Genomic DNA, 16933 nt, shown 5'->3' with positions numbered 1-16933 from the left:
GTCAAACCACTCAGTAATTTTACATGTAAATACATAAATTTCCTTACATACCAGAGTATCTCCTCACTGAATATATTTTGCCACATGAATTTTGTTTCTATTACACACTAAGTTGCAGGACAGATTTCAAGACAGACAAAAAAAGCCACTGGATATATGCTATGATTTGTGTTTAAAGGAGAACTACAGATAAACAGACTAAAATTCTAACAGATTTTAGAATGCATACAGCACATTCATTCTAGATTTTAATTTTATTCTTGTTGTGTTAAAGACAGTGAATCTTGAACTGACTTTCTTCTTCCTCTGTCAGTGCTGATAAATTTGCATGTGGCTAGCCATAGTTAACATTCAGGTAACAATTTAACATTTGCATAAACAGCTAAAAACAAAACAGCACATCACTTGAATATTCATGGCATGAGTGATAATAAATGAACGTTACACTACATGTTATATGGGAAAACAGCACGTTTTATTTTTATTTTTTAGCGTTCTACTGTTTGCTGTGGTATACTGTACCATCATCAACTCAGAAGTCTTATCATGAAGGCACCAGGTAACACCACCTCAGCTTATGGGCTTTGAAAAAGAAGCCATGGAATATCAGAAGTTAGATACTGAGAGATGCTACTATATACTCTTCTGTTTCAGTGGATTTTAGACCCCCCAAATCTGTAATAGGAAAATGGTAATTGGAAGCAGTAATTATCTGCTCGGTTTTTATCATGCATAGAGTATAACTGGAAGCAAACACCAGTACATTACCTTTGAACCTTCCTCAGGCTGCAACAACATGGGGGGGGAAATAAATCACTATTGTTACCTATAGTATTTCCATGAAATTCTCCTCCTGAGACCAATAAAAGTGTGTCTGATTGCAGCCTCCTCAGTAGTCCACTTCTCAGGAGTGGGCTAATAATTGCAACCTAACCCGAGAATGAACCATACCTTTCCTTCTTCAATAAATCTCCTTCCATTACAGTCATACTAGCAGGCCTCTTCCGTTCCAGTGTCCCAGACTCATATTCATTCCCAGTGTGTGACAAGTGATTTGAATTAACAGCAGGAATTGCAACAAATGCCCCAGACACATTGAAATCTTGATCTGAAAGAGAGACAGAACGCGTCCTAAGCCATACATATACGAAATGGTGCCTCACTGCAAAAAGCTATTGGAGGGTTACCTGCATAGGGTTATCACAAATACAAAATTATTTTAACTATGGCAAGAATTTACCTCCAGGGAAGAACCAGTCTGCATGCTGAATAATTGGCTCAATAACTGCTACCACATGGACTGAAGTTGCTGCTGCCATTTCAGCAAGGGATCTGCAGAAGAAATTTGTAGAACACTTTATACAGAATTCTATTAAAGAAAATAATAATAAAAAAAATTCGTATTACCTAAATGACAAATTATGCTAAGCATGATGTAGCAAGACTCCTAAGTACCCGATAGAGAGCAACTTCACACTTTGATGAAACCTAGACTATTCGGTAACATTCATAGCATTTGAAAACACTCCTAAAAAGATGTATGCCTAAAAGGGTCTGGAGGCACAGGTTGAAAGAACATTTGAAATATTTTTTTAGGCAAATAGTCTGTTGCTGTGAATAGGCTACATGATTTAAAACAATCTGACAAGAAATTCTACAGCTTCATGGAAGTTCTGTTTCGTAGCTTTCCTAAAACAACTTACCCTTCATTCTTTGCCCATAACAAGTTGGGGCCCAAGACTATTGCGATATTGCTGGGTGTCATTTTGTTAACATCGCTGTTCTGTGCAAGCTTTGCTAAAAATTTGATTAAATACCTACAAAAAGGAAAGAAATAATTAAACAGCAGGAACTAAGAGCATTTCTTGTTGAAAGCAACTAAGTAAAAATTCAAGAACTCATAAAGACAGCTCCCAACAAAACAGAAATAAGACAAACAGCCTTCTTGCTTGGTAGCTGGCTACTAAGTTTCTACTCACGAATCATAAAAGTTGAACTGGGTAGAAAAGAAAGCATCTCCCACCTTAGTAAAATGGAACTACAGAACTACTATATTTTCAGAAAAAAAAACCGTTTAGATTGAGAATGCCTACTCCACAGCTATTTTCATATACTGTAATAGAAATTCCACACTTCTAGGAGTCACCAGAGTTGGTTTTGTTCCAATTTGTTCCCAAAAGACAAAACCAAAAGGAAAAGTAACACTTGTAAGACACATCCAGCTGATTTCTAAGGCTGGAAAACACAATGAAGAGCACAGCTGGTGAAAAGTCAGGTACTATTGCCAACAGCATGACCCCTCAGTAGAAGGGTTCTATGCAACACTATTTCATTACAGTCGATAGTGAATTAACTTGACTGAAAAAGTCTACCGCCACAGTGCACACCAACTACTTGAGAAAACAGGATGTCCTTTTATAAGCCAAACTGAATTTGGCAAAGAAAAACACAACTGGATTAGATTTTTGGTTAATCAGCTTTGAAATGTAGTACCCTAGCATCAAAGTGGCTGTGTTGCAAGTCAACAGATGTTCATACAAACCTGAAATTAGCATGATAATGCTTCGGTAATCTGTTACAAATTCTCCATAACTCTTGTAGCTTCTTATCCTGGTCCTGAATACTGAAAGGAAAAAAATTCCGTTAAATCTTACTTTCAGATCATAAAATTGTTGTTTCTGCAGTGACAACGAGATGACTGTATAACCTTCCATTTATGCCCGATAAATGCACTGGTTTGTATTCAGTAAACCAGTAACCTGCTAGTCAAATCCCTGAATTATCTCTACCTGCAATGAAAGAAAACTGCTTAAGATCAGTACTGTGCAGCCAGTAGTCTGAAGCAGCCCTTATGTTTAAACATAAAGTAGATATTTCACCACGTTTTCGTGCAATTAGTATTAAGCTAAGCCACAAAATTTAAAATAATTTGTTACACAAAAGATTTACCTGTTAGAGCAGAAATGAGAAAAGTAAACTGTGTGAGGTTGGTCTTTTCTTTTGAATTCATATATGAAGAACCAAACTTGATAAAAATACGTAGACTGCTTTCTTATGTAACTATTTTTAGTATGCTTACTTTGCAGCTTGTGTCCATTCTTCATATAGACTGTAGGTCATTAAAGGTTCTGGCAACTCTCGCAAATAGGATTTCAAGGCACCTACAATGCAGACCAGAAACAGGCTAGCTTCTTAGCCAATGCCTTCAGTCTTCATTTAAAATTCCGTCCTCAGGTTTGCAATTTTATCTATGCAATAGGACCCAAGTTCCAGTGAAACAGTGGGAAGACCTGACACTTCCACAGTGTATCTGCTCAACACTTAACACAAAAGGTGTTCCAGTAATTACTGTAATTTGACAGAAACATGTACTGTAAAACTATGAATCATCTCTTCAGAACAAAGACCTTATTAAAGGTCTACATATGGCTCTAATCATCCTTGATCACGTTAACACTCCTGTCACGAGAGGAAATATGATATTTGGATTACTACGATCACCTGAATTTTAAACACCGCTCTGTCATGAGACATGAATATATCAGGTGTGATAAGCATGCAAGCCCTATACTTATCTGTGTTACGTTGTGCAATGAAGTGAACTTTCAATTTATTTTCATTCATAGTTTATCTGCAGAGATAACACCTTACACTGCAGCAAGTCAACAGGTAAACGAACAGCATAAACTTGTGTTGCATCAAATAATACCTGGTTTTGATTCAGAACATTCGCAATACCTGCAACAGCATGGGGATCGGAATAAAATTCATCCAGCTGGGAAGTTGAACAGTCCAAGGCAGCTTTCAGCTTTTTTAACTTGGAGGCTCCAGCAGCAATTCTGAATAAGCCCTGCATAATAAAAATAAAATGTATTTGACTGGTAACAACACGTTAGTACAAGCACGAAACAGTTGAAGTTTTACGACAGCCTCCTTCAGAACAGTTTCAAGTTTGGTGTCTTCACCTTACACTGTTATGACCTAGCTGGCTCTTAACGTGTCACTGCCATCTGACAATATTTCAGTTCCCTCTCACCCTTGGCCCATTCCTAATTTTTCATTCTAGGTGCATTCCTCTCAAAGATACTTCAAATAGTGCTGAAAGTTATTCTGTCGCAAAAGACTTATCATCTACACTAATGAACAAAATCACTTAAGCAACTTGTTAAAAAGTACAGACCCTAGTCCATGAGTTTGACTGAGCTCTTTTTTTCCTGTCCTTCACAGCACGTGATACGGCATTACCTACCTCCTCTCTCATTCCCGTTTCCAGAAGCATCATTACACAGGCTTCAATAGGGACTGCAATTTCACGACCACTGCGCTTGAGATGCTCTTCTAATGGAGTTCCAAAAGCTGGTTTTTCAGTCCATTTGTCTAGTTGGAGAGTATCAAAACACTGAGCAAAATATCTAACAAACACTTGAATTATGTCCCAGACAAGAAAAGAAGAAAGCCTTCAGTATAGCAAAGAAATTTTCAGAATACAGTAGGAGTTTTACAGCCCTTGATTGGTAAAGTCCCTTATATCATGAGTAAAGAGAAAATGAGCCTGCTGGTGTTCAAGAAAAAAAAACAATACTTCTGCATCTTTCTGGATGGAATATCACACACAAAGCCTTCGTATAACTGGAAGTCCGTGTCCCACTAGGCCTCAGCACAAGTGCCACCACATGGCTGTAAGTTACATTAATTCTGATTTGCCAAGACACCAAAAGGCTTAGGTTTGCAAGAATCTTTGAGGAAAATTTTGTCCAGATTGCATGACCTGGGCTGATCTTAGTTTTAACTGTATTTAAGGTGGATAAAAACTGAGCTGTTAACATGAAGTTTATTGCTGATTTAAGGAATCAGCAGCTTAAAATGGATGTTAACAACCCCAGTGTCTTACATTAGAATTACCACATTAACAGCCCATCACTAACGCTTGCACAAATTTTCAATTCAATTTCTCAATTGTTGCTTAACTCTGAAAGTCAAAATTGGCACAAGTTTCTCCAAATTGAATGTGAATTTCTTGTTTCCTACAATTTAATTTTTCACCCATTTCTGCTGTCTTAATTGAAAAAATGCAGATGTAAAAGGTTCTTGTTAGTACAGATGCATTATTTCTTTTATGTGGAAAAAAGGTCAAGAAAGATGAAGACTTTGAAAGAGTCCTCTGAAGACACAACGTGCTTCTGCAAACGATTTAATTTACCCTTTTTGTTTATGAAACCACATCAACTACATCCCTCGTAAGGCTTTAGTTCCACTCATTCATTAACGCACCACGAGAGGCACATGCCATTTTCCCCAGTTTTGCAAGTTACAGCAAACATTAGGAAGAGAAATCTTAGTAATTGCTCAAAGTCACAGTAATATACACGACAGCTAGAGACACAACTGAAGTCATGCCTACGCTTAGATGTTAGATACTGGCCACTCAGACACCATGCCTCCTAGCCCACCTTCTAGGAAGGCTAATCTGTTCTGAAGCATGCGTCATATGAAGAGTTTGTACAAAGCAGCTAAGCAACAACAACAGATTTAAAGCAGTCATATTTGTAAAAAGAGAACCTTCCATACAGCCATAATGCAGCCCTGATTCTGTGTAAGCATCATTTGTCTGCATTACCTCGCCTCCCATCAGATCTACAGAGTACAGATATTCTATAGCATCTTTCAGCAAGATGCTCATGTTTCTTGATATATTTAGTTTAATAGTTCATCTTTTACAGCTTGCATGTGGTTGGACTCGATGATCTTAAAGGTCTTTTCCAACCTATATGATTCTGTGATTCTGGTCCACAACTGAAGATACTTGAGTCTTGCTCAGCTCAGATTATATTTTTCTCATACTTTGTTCAACCTACTTCTTGTTCAAAGCAATTAGCAGATTAAGAGACAGTATAGCCAGTATTAAGGATAGCAATTTCAACAGCACACAGTGCATCTTCATTCCAACCCATTAATGATACACCTTAACTCCCACTGACAATGGAAAGCTTAGTAGCATGGGGAAGAAATGAAGCTGTATTACTTGCTTTTCTTAACTGCTGATATTCAACACAATAATGTGAACGCACCATTAGCCAGCTGTAGTGCAGTGTGCACACTGGGAAAAAGGATTGCATAAAAGAAGGAAAAAAAAGTCAAGCTCCTTAGAATAGGAAGAGTTTTTCTGATAATCGCCTAGTGATAATTCAAGAAGCAAGGACCCTAAAAAGTTCCTAAATCACAATGAAACTTTCATTGGCCTAAAAAGCCAGGTATGAATTAGCAAAAGGTCTCACATGATACCAAGGAAGAAGTGCAAGCAAGTAGAAAAATCCTTCCTTTACCCTCTTGGGTATCAGACAGATCTTTAATATTTTATTAGTGTGTTAAAATATGGCTGGAGAACTCCAAAGAACACAAAGATGGAATTATGCTTGGGAATGTAAAACTGTTAAGTAGATCAAAATGGCCTTATTAAATAAGTCTGCATGCAAGAGAATCAAGATAAAGGAGGAGAATATTGTGCATAGGTGGCACAGGCAAGGAGAAGCATCAGCCAGAGCACAGGTTACTTTACCTTGATGGGCTTGAATTTCGGGTAGGACCTTTTCTATGACTGCTAATGCTTTTCTATGGTAATCTGCTTGTGCTTCTAATAACTGAGAACAGAAGCCACATTTTAAAAACAAAAAGAGCATTAGCTTCTGATGAGCACATAATACAAGACTAGAAGGTTTAGCACACAAAATGTAATCTTTGAGAATTGAGTGTCTATGCACATACGTGCTGCAATCAAAGTCATACTGAAAACATACTCACCATAACAAAACATCTAGCATATTCCCCTTCTTTGGACACAAAGTTATACATGTCTGCTGCTAGTTGATCCTTTGAAAAAGAAAAGAATACAAAATAGTACCTCAGATTTACAGGGGCATTTCAACTTACACAGAAAGACAGAAGTACATAGGTTTATTTTGTGTGCAGTAAGTTTGAACTATCGATTCAGGCAGTACAGGAAGCCAGTAATCCACCTACTCTGCTACATGTATTCTTCCAAGCAAAATTCATTCAAAATGCCTAACTTTGGTTCATATAGCAAAGTAGTTGCCCACTTAAGTCAACAATTGGATTGTATGGCAATGCTATTTACAGCCAATCCCTGCATACAAAGACAAGTACTACTACAAGGTTTTTGGTGCTCAGCTCAACTGCGGCATAATGTAGCATTTGACAACTGAGAAGTGAAACTGAACATCAACTGCTCAGAGCTGTAATAGGCAGAAAGTTCCTTTTACGTCAGCAGCCTGAATTTCATCCAGGTAGCTCACACTGCACGGCTACTCAGTGGCTTGAAGCACATGGACACCCTGAACATTTCGGTCAAGGCTAAGACACAGTTCCTTCTCATAACTGTCTTGGACTGAAACCAAAAATAATGTAAAATACTTATCTTAAAAAAAAAAAGTTCCTCATTAAATTCAAGCAATTCAGACAGAGATCAGCTAGCATTAATATACCTTTAAGACATACAGTTTGTTAACAGACACATACTTTGCAACTGCAGTAATCAGACAGCCAGTTCCACATGCAAGGCTTACAGAAGCAGCCGTATTCCGATTGCTGTTGTTGCTAATGAGAGGTATGTAAAGGATAGAGACTCATCTTATCATACCTTGCATTGTTCTACTTTATTTCCAGCTTCATCCATCTCTTCCTTAAGAGATTCTATTTTTGAAGGATGCACTTGAAAATTTGTTCCTGAAGTCTTGTGGGCTTGATTATATCTGTGGAAGAATGGCTTCAGTCATTTGGTGAAAACTAATATTAAACAAGAATCTGCATTTATGGCTCCCCTGAAATTGGTTTCTTTTGACAGAAAACAAACCCAATAGTTTCAGAAGTTTTCCAACAGAACGAAGGAAGGTGCTCAAAATACACCGTTTATGACATGCTGGCATCACTCACAAACAGCTAAACAACTATAAAAATCCACAAGAAATCCTGCATTCTCTACAACCTCTAACATGGGTGCATAATATGTTAGAACTACCAATCTCAGAAAATGCTACATAATTTATCACCACAGTTTAAGACTGTTTAAAGGGACTTAAAGGTAAGCGGAACAACCTAGGACCCTACCAACATGATGGTTCAATATAATGCTGTAAAAGCACTTGGCATGGTTACAAAATTAGACTCCTATTCCTTATTTAAGTTGACAAATTAAGTGAATTGGAAAGAAGATGAGTTTTCAGCGTTTTTCCAGTTATATATAGGCATCTAAAAGCTCTAAAATCTTGATTCTGTTTGGATCTAGTAGTCATGAGTCCTTTCTTGACTAACTTAAATGTAAGTTTGTCTTTTTTCAGCAAAGTATTAACATGCATACAGTAGCGTTTCAGAAGCAAGTACTAGCATCAGATCAGATGCCAACAAGAAGTTAACATGAAGAGAAAAGGACCTAGTAATTAAAATTATTTCTTACCTTCCTCTTGCAGAATCCCAGTCCAACACCAGCTTTGCAAGCTGTTTCCTCTGCTTCTGAATGTTCGGGATCTCTGTCTAAAACGAGAATTCAAGGCTTACATTTATTTTTGAATTGTGTATTGTAATAAATGACATTTTGTAGATTTCATATCCACTTTCCACCACTAATGCATGACCCTTTAAAACAGTTTCATTATTAGCAATGAGATAAACCCTTTTTGCTCAGTTTATACATAAATCCAGATTTATTTCTTCAGTCAGGCTGAAGTGACTTACCTCTGTTAGTAGACACAGTGGATCTAAAACTTCTCTTTCGATCTGTACTTCATGCTGAGAGAGCTCCATTGCCAGTTTATTCTCTGCATCACCGCATGTATCTAGCATTTTCCTTTAAGAATTATAGGAAGTTGTAATGCGAATTACTACTGACTAAAGAAGAAAGATTCAAAACAAAGCGATGGTGGCCCTTTGTCGTCTGCTACCCTTTCGGAAAGCTTTGCGTTGTACAAAGCAAGGCATTACTTAATGGCATAAACCCAAGATGCTCTATTTGTCATGGGCAAATTTGGGATAGGCAAGGAGTGTTATTAGACCTTTGTCTTCTAAAATTCCTTAGCCATTACAACATTTTGGAGGCTTTAAGTCATCTAGGTGATTATACTGGCCCTAAGGGCAGAGAAGTTAGTATTTATTTCAAAGCCCATCCTTCCATCTCACCAGATGCAGGACAATTGCTCAATGCAGTATTTAATTTTCTCCTAAGCCCCTTTAATGTGAAAAAGTCTTAACACCATAATGCTAAGCAATCACACATGCAGCAGTCTCAGGTTCCAAAACCATGATTTGACCTTTGTTTTAAGCTTGTTCTAAGGAAAAACCCTATTCTCTAAGATTTTTATCCCTGTTTAAATCTCCTGCAACAGCTCACAAAAATGCACACAAAGGTTTTTAAGGTCATTCTACACTGTCTCCATTAGAATTCCCATCAGCAATGAGGAAACACATTTGCTCTAGGAATTCAGCATACTGACGTTCATTTGTTTCAGCCACTTCCCTGTAAGTTGCAAATATGCACTTTGCCAGGATAAGGACATTGGCATTATTTTAAACTAGAAGCCATTAACACAAATTGGCATTATTTTAAGTCATTAATGCAAAACTGCAGAATGCAGTATTTACACTAAAGTTTAAACTTTAAATGGAGATAATTGTACTAATTCACAAGGACAAAAGCCATTTTTGAAAGCTTTTAAGATAGCAGAGAATCAGAATTGCCTGGAATGCCATTCAGAGCAAGCCTAAAACTTGCCCCCACAATCACTCAAGAAGAAATGCTTGCTCACTTTTTCTCCCTTTGGATTAGAGAAGGAATCTAGAAATATTAGTTTCATTAGATTGAAAGCAGCCTTTATGTACCCAAAGTCTCTAATTAGAGCCCTGCAGGCAATAAAATGACAGACTGCAACTTATAAAGCCAAATACTTACCCCAACAGAGTTTCATCACTCAGCTGGACAGATCCTTCTTGCATATTTTGAGCAAGAGCTGTTAGAGGCAGTTTTTTCTATGGAGCAGAAGGAACAGTGCTTAGCTTAGTGCTATTCACCCTTTCCAGCTTTCCCAGTACATCCCCGCTAAGATTTTTCTCTTCTTCCATATGGTTTCTATTATACACATCAGCAGCTCATTCTTTGACTTTAAGAAAATGCCAAGTCACAAAAAATTTCAAGCCTCAAGACTCCTGTTCTCAGCTACTTTGAAAAGCACTTTCTTCTTGGTCTTAGTTGGAATGACTGGCCCAAAACATCTCTCAACTACTGTCGAAGACAAGTAAACAGCTCTAACTTGGAATCTAAGCAACTAGCTTGTCATCTGTCTCTCTGCAGAACTTCCTTCTGTGTGCTCCTGTTTTCAGGAGGTCTCTGTTATTCAATAAAAGGAGAAAACGTGAATGTTAATTATTTCTGGTTCTAACACTTTAAGAAAACCTACATACAGCTTTGCTAAAGAGGGGGAGAAATCAAATGCGTACAGAAAAACGTTTACAGTTCATTGGAGACGTCAGCATGCAAAGGTAATTCTAAATATGAGGAGCTTGATCAGAGTTGCAGAGTATCTTCCCTTCTTAGACAAGTCTTATGAAAGCTGCAAGTACTCAGCATGCTGCAGAAACAAGTGAGTGCCCTGACACTGCTAAGGTACTCCAAGGTCATGTTACGATACCTGGATGGGGAATTACAGCTAGCATTTTACCAAATAATGTCAACATGCAAGATGATTTTACAGAGTTTTTCTTCTCTTGGATAATTTGAGGCGTAGCAGCTGATCCGTATTCAGAAGGCCAGACCATATGCAGACTAGTCTCAGAAGACAAGCCAAAGGGCAGTTGTACTTACATGTCTCTTCTCAGGATCTGTACCATGCTGGCCCTGAAAACACGCAATTAATCGCTTCTGTGCAATGTGGCAAACAGATCTCACGGTGTCCAGACGTCTCTCGATCTAGGCCGCAGGAGGGGGAGAGAGGAGGAAGAGAAAACAAAACAAAAACCAGAAGTTATTTTCCTGGCCTCAGCAGAAATCTTCCTCCTCTACCACACTTACTTCTGGGTTGCATATTTCTCAAGTTCTACAGCTTACAAAAAGTTCAGATGCTCAGCAGAAGTGCCTGACAGCAAAAATGCTTAGAAAGAGATTTAAATTGCCTTTTTTCCTCAGCGGCACAGCAATTCAGTCAGAGCTCACAATGCTCCAAGACTGGAGAATGGAAGAAGGAGAAAAACGTTGCCCCTACTTTTTGTCTCAGCAAAAGAGAATCAGGTTGATACTTGCAATCTGAGATGAATGGCACATGCAGATATCTAAGACACTAATTTAGGGAGAAAACTGTGGGAAAACTCTCGTATTTTTTTCATTGTGACCTTGTAAAGTAGAAGGCTAAGACATACCTGACCACTCTTTTACACTGGGCCAAACCTATGTACTGCAAGCTTTCTGTTTTGTTTCCTTCTCTGGCTGCTAAATGCAAGGACAAAGTTCCTACATGCTAAGCAAAATAATATTTTCAGGGAGGGATTAATGGGATTCAAAAGGGATGTGGAATGAAGAAAATAGGCGTCAACGCACAAACAAGAGTTCTGTTTATCGTTGTATATTTGAAACATGGCTTAATACACAGACTGTGAATATGACAGAGATATACACTAATAAACTGTTCTTCTAAGGGATTTTAAGTAAGGAATTTGGACTATTTTATTTCAAAGAACACCAAAAGCAAAGTGATGAGCACTGGGACAGAACTGCTTATGGCACTGAGCTCTTTATGCACAGCACCAAAAGAATGCTGTTTATCTGCATTTTGATGACTCACCAAGAATAAAAGGAGGCCCTTTGGAATGGCTTCTATTGAAAAAGCAAGAAAAAAAAAAAAGTAGGTTTCATCTGTAGAAATAATCTGAACAGACTCCAGTTTTCGATACAGCTCTAAAGTCAATCCTATTACATTTTCAGGAGGGCAATAATTCTCCCCAGCTTTCCTGTCAATCATAAATACAGATTAGCTGACAGAGCAGTAATTTTAGTCATAAGTGCCATGCTAGCTCCTGTTAAGGGCACCGTACCTGGATTTAAAGCAGGAGATACACTGTTGGTTTTTCCAGAGGAGGCAGACTGCTATGTTCTAATGAACACAAAATGTTCTAAATTCTCATTTAGAATGTTATACATCCAGGTAAGAATGACATGTTTTTTCTTCCCAACAGGTTTATTTGGCACTACTACCAAGGGATATGTATATCCCTAAAGTGGTTACAACTGGAAAGATGTAATTAGGTCCCAACAAAAGCAGCTAGTAAAAACTACAGCTACTAGAAGGGACAGCAGACCCAACAGAAGAGGAGCCTTCAGGGGCATGGGTTGGGAGAAGTTGTGAGGAAGAAGATGCCAGTGGAGGGAGGCACAGACTTGGTGAGGATCAGCACAGAATCACTGCTGTTGGACGTGGGAGCCCTGTCCTGAACGCACGAGCAAGTGCAGGACTGGGCTCCCCATTTCGTTTCAGAAGAGGGGAGCAGCAGTTCTGCTAAGCTGTAGCCTGGAGGAGCACCCAAAGCTGGGCCCTGGGGCTGTGCCACCCAGCAGCAGCCTTTGCAAGTCCAAAGGGAAGGTGAAAAAGAACCAGTAGAGGAGGGCTGGTGAGTTGAAGCACCAATGTAGGAAGACCGAGGTTCCACTGGCTACATGAGGCACTAAAGGGACTAAAAGCTCTTGACAGCCACAAGATGAATCCAAGTGGAGGTGCTCAAAAAGCTTAGGAAAAACCTATTACAGTAGAGTAAGGTGCAGAGAAACTGCCCAAGAAGGACTGCTCTGAAAGCACAATGCATTGCCTTTTATTTACAGAGCATATATCAACAAGCTCAAAACTAAGTCCACTTTTAAAAAGTCCATATGAAGATATATGACCAAGAAGGTACTGTTTGTGGCCTACTGTTGCAGCTAAGACGATTCACTTCTCTTGTGTTATCTTCAAAATTAAATACCACCAACACATTCTAAACCATCCACTATTTGTGAAAGCATTTATTTTTGCTTGGTCACATAGTTAAGACTTCTTAAAATATTGAGCATAGGTTTTGCAAAAACATTTATTTTTGAAAGGTCACGTAGTTAAGACTTCTTAAAATACCAAGCACAGGTTTTTTTTCCCCACATCTGAAACATAGTGACATCCTGTAACTGAACCATCTTACAGATCCCAGCAGACTAACCCAGCCCTTGTCAGTCATGCACGGTGGCTTACATTCCTTAGAAAGACTCTGGAGCACATATATTCCCAACAGCCTCTTCCCAGGCAGCCTGAATGCCAAACTCAAAGGGCAGAAGACTGATAGGAGGAACATGACCCCAGAATTTCATGATAGACTCTCCTCTCTGATCTGCTTTTTACTTCAAAGATGTCAGGAAAACCATGAAGGACATTAACCTCCATTAAGCTACCTTTGAACTGAAAATGTGACCTACAGGCCACGCTGTCTGTACCCACAGGGCATCTTCAGTGTATAAAACATCACACAATTACTTTATTATACGCTACAAGGGCATGCCAGAAAGTGGGTCTATTGTAGAAGCCTTTCCAGTACTGAATTATATTCCTTGTCTTCAGACAGGAACACATTTAACAGAGATACTTGAAATGGAGTATTACACTTCAGAAAACAGAAAAGCAGCCATGGCAATCCTATCTCAAAGCTTGAGCTAAATATAAAAAAGAACACTGTGAAACATGTTTATAAAGTGAACAGTACCACGCTTTTAAGCTCTTTAGTTAGATAAGAGCCTCCCTCCCCTCCACAAGCCCCCAAGAGCAAACAAACAAGTGAGTAAATTCTTCCACTTGGGTGTAGCCAGTCTGCTCTGTGCCTGGGAAAGCCTTGCTTGCAAAATTTTTTTGGCAACAAGCAGCAGTACTTTTGGCTCTCACTTCTTGTTACTATGCTGCAGCTAACCAAGAAAAGAGATGGGCCCTTGAAGGCTCTCAAGGTGTTTTAACACCCATTATGCCATTTAATTGTACACATCTCTTTAGGAATCAAAAATAGTATTGTCAAACTGTTAAGATATTTATGGTTCAAATAAAGCAGTCCCCTGAAAAGCAGAGTAAAATGTTTCCGGTCAGCTCATTTCACCATTACGCAGAATTATTTCATGTATTTGTGCTGAATTCAAGTTTTAAAGCTGATACATTCTCTCATCTTCTACTTTAATCTGAACAGCTAGGGAGATTTGAAATAAAAGTACTTGCATCATTTGTTTGGCTTCCATGTTCCATATACAGGACCTGAACTTAAACATACTAAGATGCTTTGTAATCAATTTGAAATAACCATTACACTCGAGGCCCTGTGGAGTGGCTAGCCTGACTTCCCTTGCCAATTTACGTTCTGCAATTTTTTTTAAATAGTCTTTCACAAAGTAACCAGAGAAAAAAAAACCTATGTAGAACAAAGTTGTAATCAAATTTGTTCCATGTAATCAGTCAACCTTGTTAATCTAACAGTTGCAACTCAAATTCCACCATGAAAGTAATGTTTGATTAGATGGTATGCTTTCAAAAAGATGACAAGTCTGCAAACGAATCAAATGTCGGTGTGACAAATTTAGGAACAAATATCACAAGCTAAACAAGAAGCACTTGCAAATTTATTTATCCAGACTTTCAGAAAAAATTGACATTCTCTATTAGCAAGCAGTTGGCATGTTTTTCACCACTTCTCTGAAGGCCCAAGTTGACCTCTTCAGAGAAACAGAAATGAAGACAGAAACCAGCTGTGCCTAATCACAGTTTCTTCCCAGCTCATCGTCCTCCACCAGACTAGCAAGTCATTAGCACTAATGGTTCATAAGCTTAACAAGCTAGTTCATCTAATTACAAGCAAAAATGCTTCCTCCTTCACTTGATCAAGCCATATAACCAGATTGAGAAACAGAAGTACCTGAGTTTTTCTACTCAAATTGTATCATAGTTTTTTTATGTGCTAAGTCAGCTGAAGACATCCTTGTTTTCATCCCTGTCATCTGCAGTATTCCCCCCCCCATTAGATACTCCACAAAACTCAGAAAGTTCAAAGTTCACAAACAGCATTTAAAAAAATACATATTAACTGTGTTACAATACCTGCAAGAGGTCTTCACTGAGTACCTCCGTTTTCTCAGCCCTAAGGGAGGAAAAAAAGATCACTGTCAGACTAATTAGAGCGTTTGGGGTCAAAGATTGCTACAATGCTTTCAACAAAACCCATCCAGTTTCAAGTTATAGTTACGACCATTGCTGCCAACACCACCGTGTCCACGATGTCGTGCGTAGCGCTGGCTCCTGGCCCCGGCCAAGGAGTGAACGTGGACGGCTGGCCCAGCACAGCGTGCTTGGGAAAGCCTGCCATTCCTGGAATCCCTAGCCCACAGCATGAATCCACTGCACCAAGCTCAACAGTATTTCAGACTGCACACGGTTTAACACAAAGCAAACTGGAATCCTGAGTAACTTCACTTGAATGCAAAGATGTATTGAAACAACTTGAATTTCACTCCACGTTGTTGAACAGGTAATGTTATCAATGCACATGAAGGTAAAGGAATATAAAGACATGAGAAAAGTAGGACAGCCAACTTCATCTTCTTATATTCTACCACTGCAGAGCTTAATCAATCAGCAATCAGTGGAAATGGTAGCCTGAACACCTTCCCTTAACCTTACATGCACACAACCTTCATCAGAAATCTCCCATTACCTCATTTTGCTGACTTCCACAATATTAAAATAGGAAAGATTTATTACTTAAAAACATCATCAGAAGTTAATAATATTCCCAGTAAAGGTCTACCCTCAAAAGTAAAATATCCGAATACTCACACATACTTCCAGACAAAAGCGTTAACAGTTGTTACAAATATACTCAAACCTTTACGCACACAACTCCACACCTTTTTCCAATCCCAGTTTATGCATAAACTTAAATTGTTTAATGTTGACCCAGATTTGTTTGGTGTTGACTCATTTGCTATAGCACTGCTTTACCCTACCTTTGCTAGATCTAGAAAATAAAGATAAATTTAGTTCACCCGTGATCTCTTCTACTTGGCTGTTCACTGTGACTACATGTCTATCGCTATAGAGGACCTGGTGGTACTCCAGTGCTCTATTTTCCTGTTGAGTGAGATTCCCCTGCTGCTGTCAGAGTTCCTCATCTACTACACCGACTTCCTTCTGGTCCTACAATCTGTTTAATAACCTACTACAAGACTGGTCATGCACAGAAAGTTCATTTTCTTGATCAAGCTTCATCAACTGAACTTGTGAAATGCCTCCAAAGACAAGATTCATTTACTTTAACTTTTGTTTGGTTGGTTGGTTGGTTTTTTAAGGCATTTGACTTCAACTTCATGGCACATTATCTGCTTGAACTATTTGTGAACCATAAGGTGTTTAATAATTAAATACCAGAATACAGTAATGCTCAAAACCTCAAGAAGAATAAGACAAAAGCCACTTAAATACCTTGATAGGAACATAAACTGCAAGCACTGTAATATTTATTTGTTTAGGAAAATGCACACAAGATTGATAAACTTTTCTTCCACACAGAGAGAAATACTGTGTCTGATCGAAATCATATCCTGTTAGAGAGCAATTATTTGGGGGTTTTTGTTTAGGGTTTTTTTTGTGTTTTGGTGTTGTGGGTTGTTTTTTTTTTTTTGTCTTGCAAAATCCCACCAGAAATGACATGGAAGAATGACAGCATAAGAATACTCTAGTTACAGCAGCACATTCTTAAACAGATTTTAATCTAATCTTAAGTGGCAACTACTACACACATCAGCTAACTCATCTCACAGAAGCATACAGAGCTACCAAATAGTTCTGTGGGAACGTAGTGCTGTGCATGATAATGGTATTACACACAATCC

At 38.5% G+C, this 16933-nt stretch overlaps 1 protein-coding gene across 5 annotated transcripts in view; it reads right to left on the bottom strand.

Moving 5' to 3' along the window:
- Positions 1-16933, bottom strand: part of ARHGAP17 (Rho GTPase activating protein 17) — a 49239-nt gene that overhangs the window by 10264 nt on the left and 22042 nt on the right. For all 5 annotated transcript variants that reach the window (XM_075515426.1, XM_075515423.1, XM_075515424.1 and 2 more), the window contains exons 2-16: positions 15144-15183; positions 10865-10969; positions 9956-10032; positions 8746-8857; positions 8468-8544; positions 7655-7766; positions 6799-6867; positions 6557-6638; positions 4250-4377; positions 3739-3850; positions 3080-3161; positions 2543-2623; positions 1704-1817; positions 1241-1332; positions 952-1108 (exon numbers count right to left, since the gene is read on the bottom strand). In XM_075515426.1, the coding sequence (XP_075371541.1) occupies positions 952-1108; positions 1241-1332; positions 1704-1817; positions 2543-2623; positions 3080-3161; positions 3739-3850; positions 4250-4377; positions 6557-6638; positions 6799-6867; positions 7655-7766; positions 8468-8544; positions 8746-8857; positions 9956-10032; positions 10865-10969; positions 15144-15183 (1440 nt within the window). The remainder of the gene's footprint in view (positions 1-951; positions 1109-1240; positions 1333-1703; positions 1818-2542; positions 2624-3079; positions 3162-3738; positions 3851-4249; positions 4378-6556; positions 6639-6798; positions 6868-7654; positions 7767-8467; positions 8545-8745; positions 8858-9955; positions 10033-10864; positions 10970-15143; positions 15184-16933) is intronic.

Source organism: Mycteria americana, chromosome 12 (assembly GCF_035582795.1).
Source record: "Mycteria americana isolate JAX WOST 10 ecotype Jacksonville Zoo and Gardens chromosome 12, USCA_MyAme_1.0, whole genome shotgun sequence".
NCBI lineage: Eukaryota > Metazoa > Chordata > Aves > Ciconiiformes > Ciconiidae > Mycteria > Mycteria americana.
The sequence above is the reverse complement of the archived record's forward strand: the minus strand, read 5'-3'. Positions and strand labels throughout refer to the sequence as shown.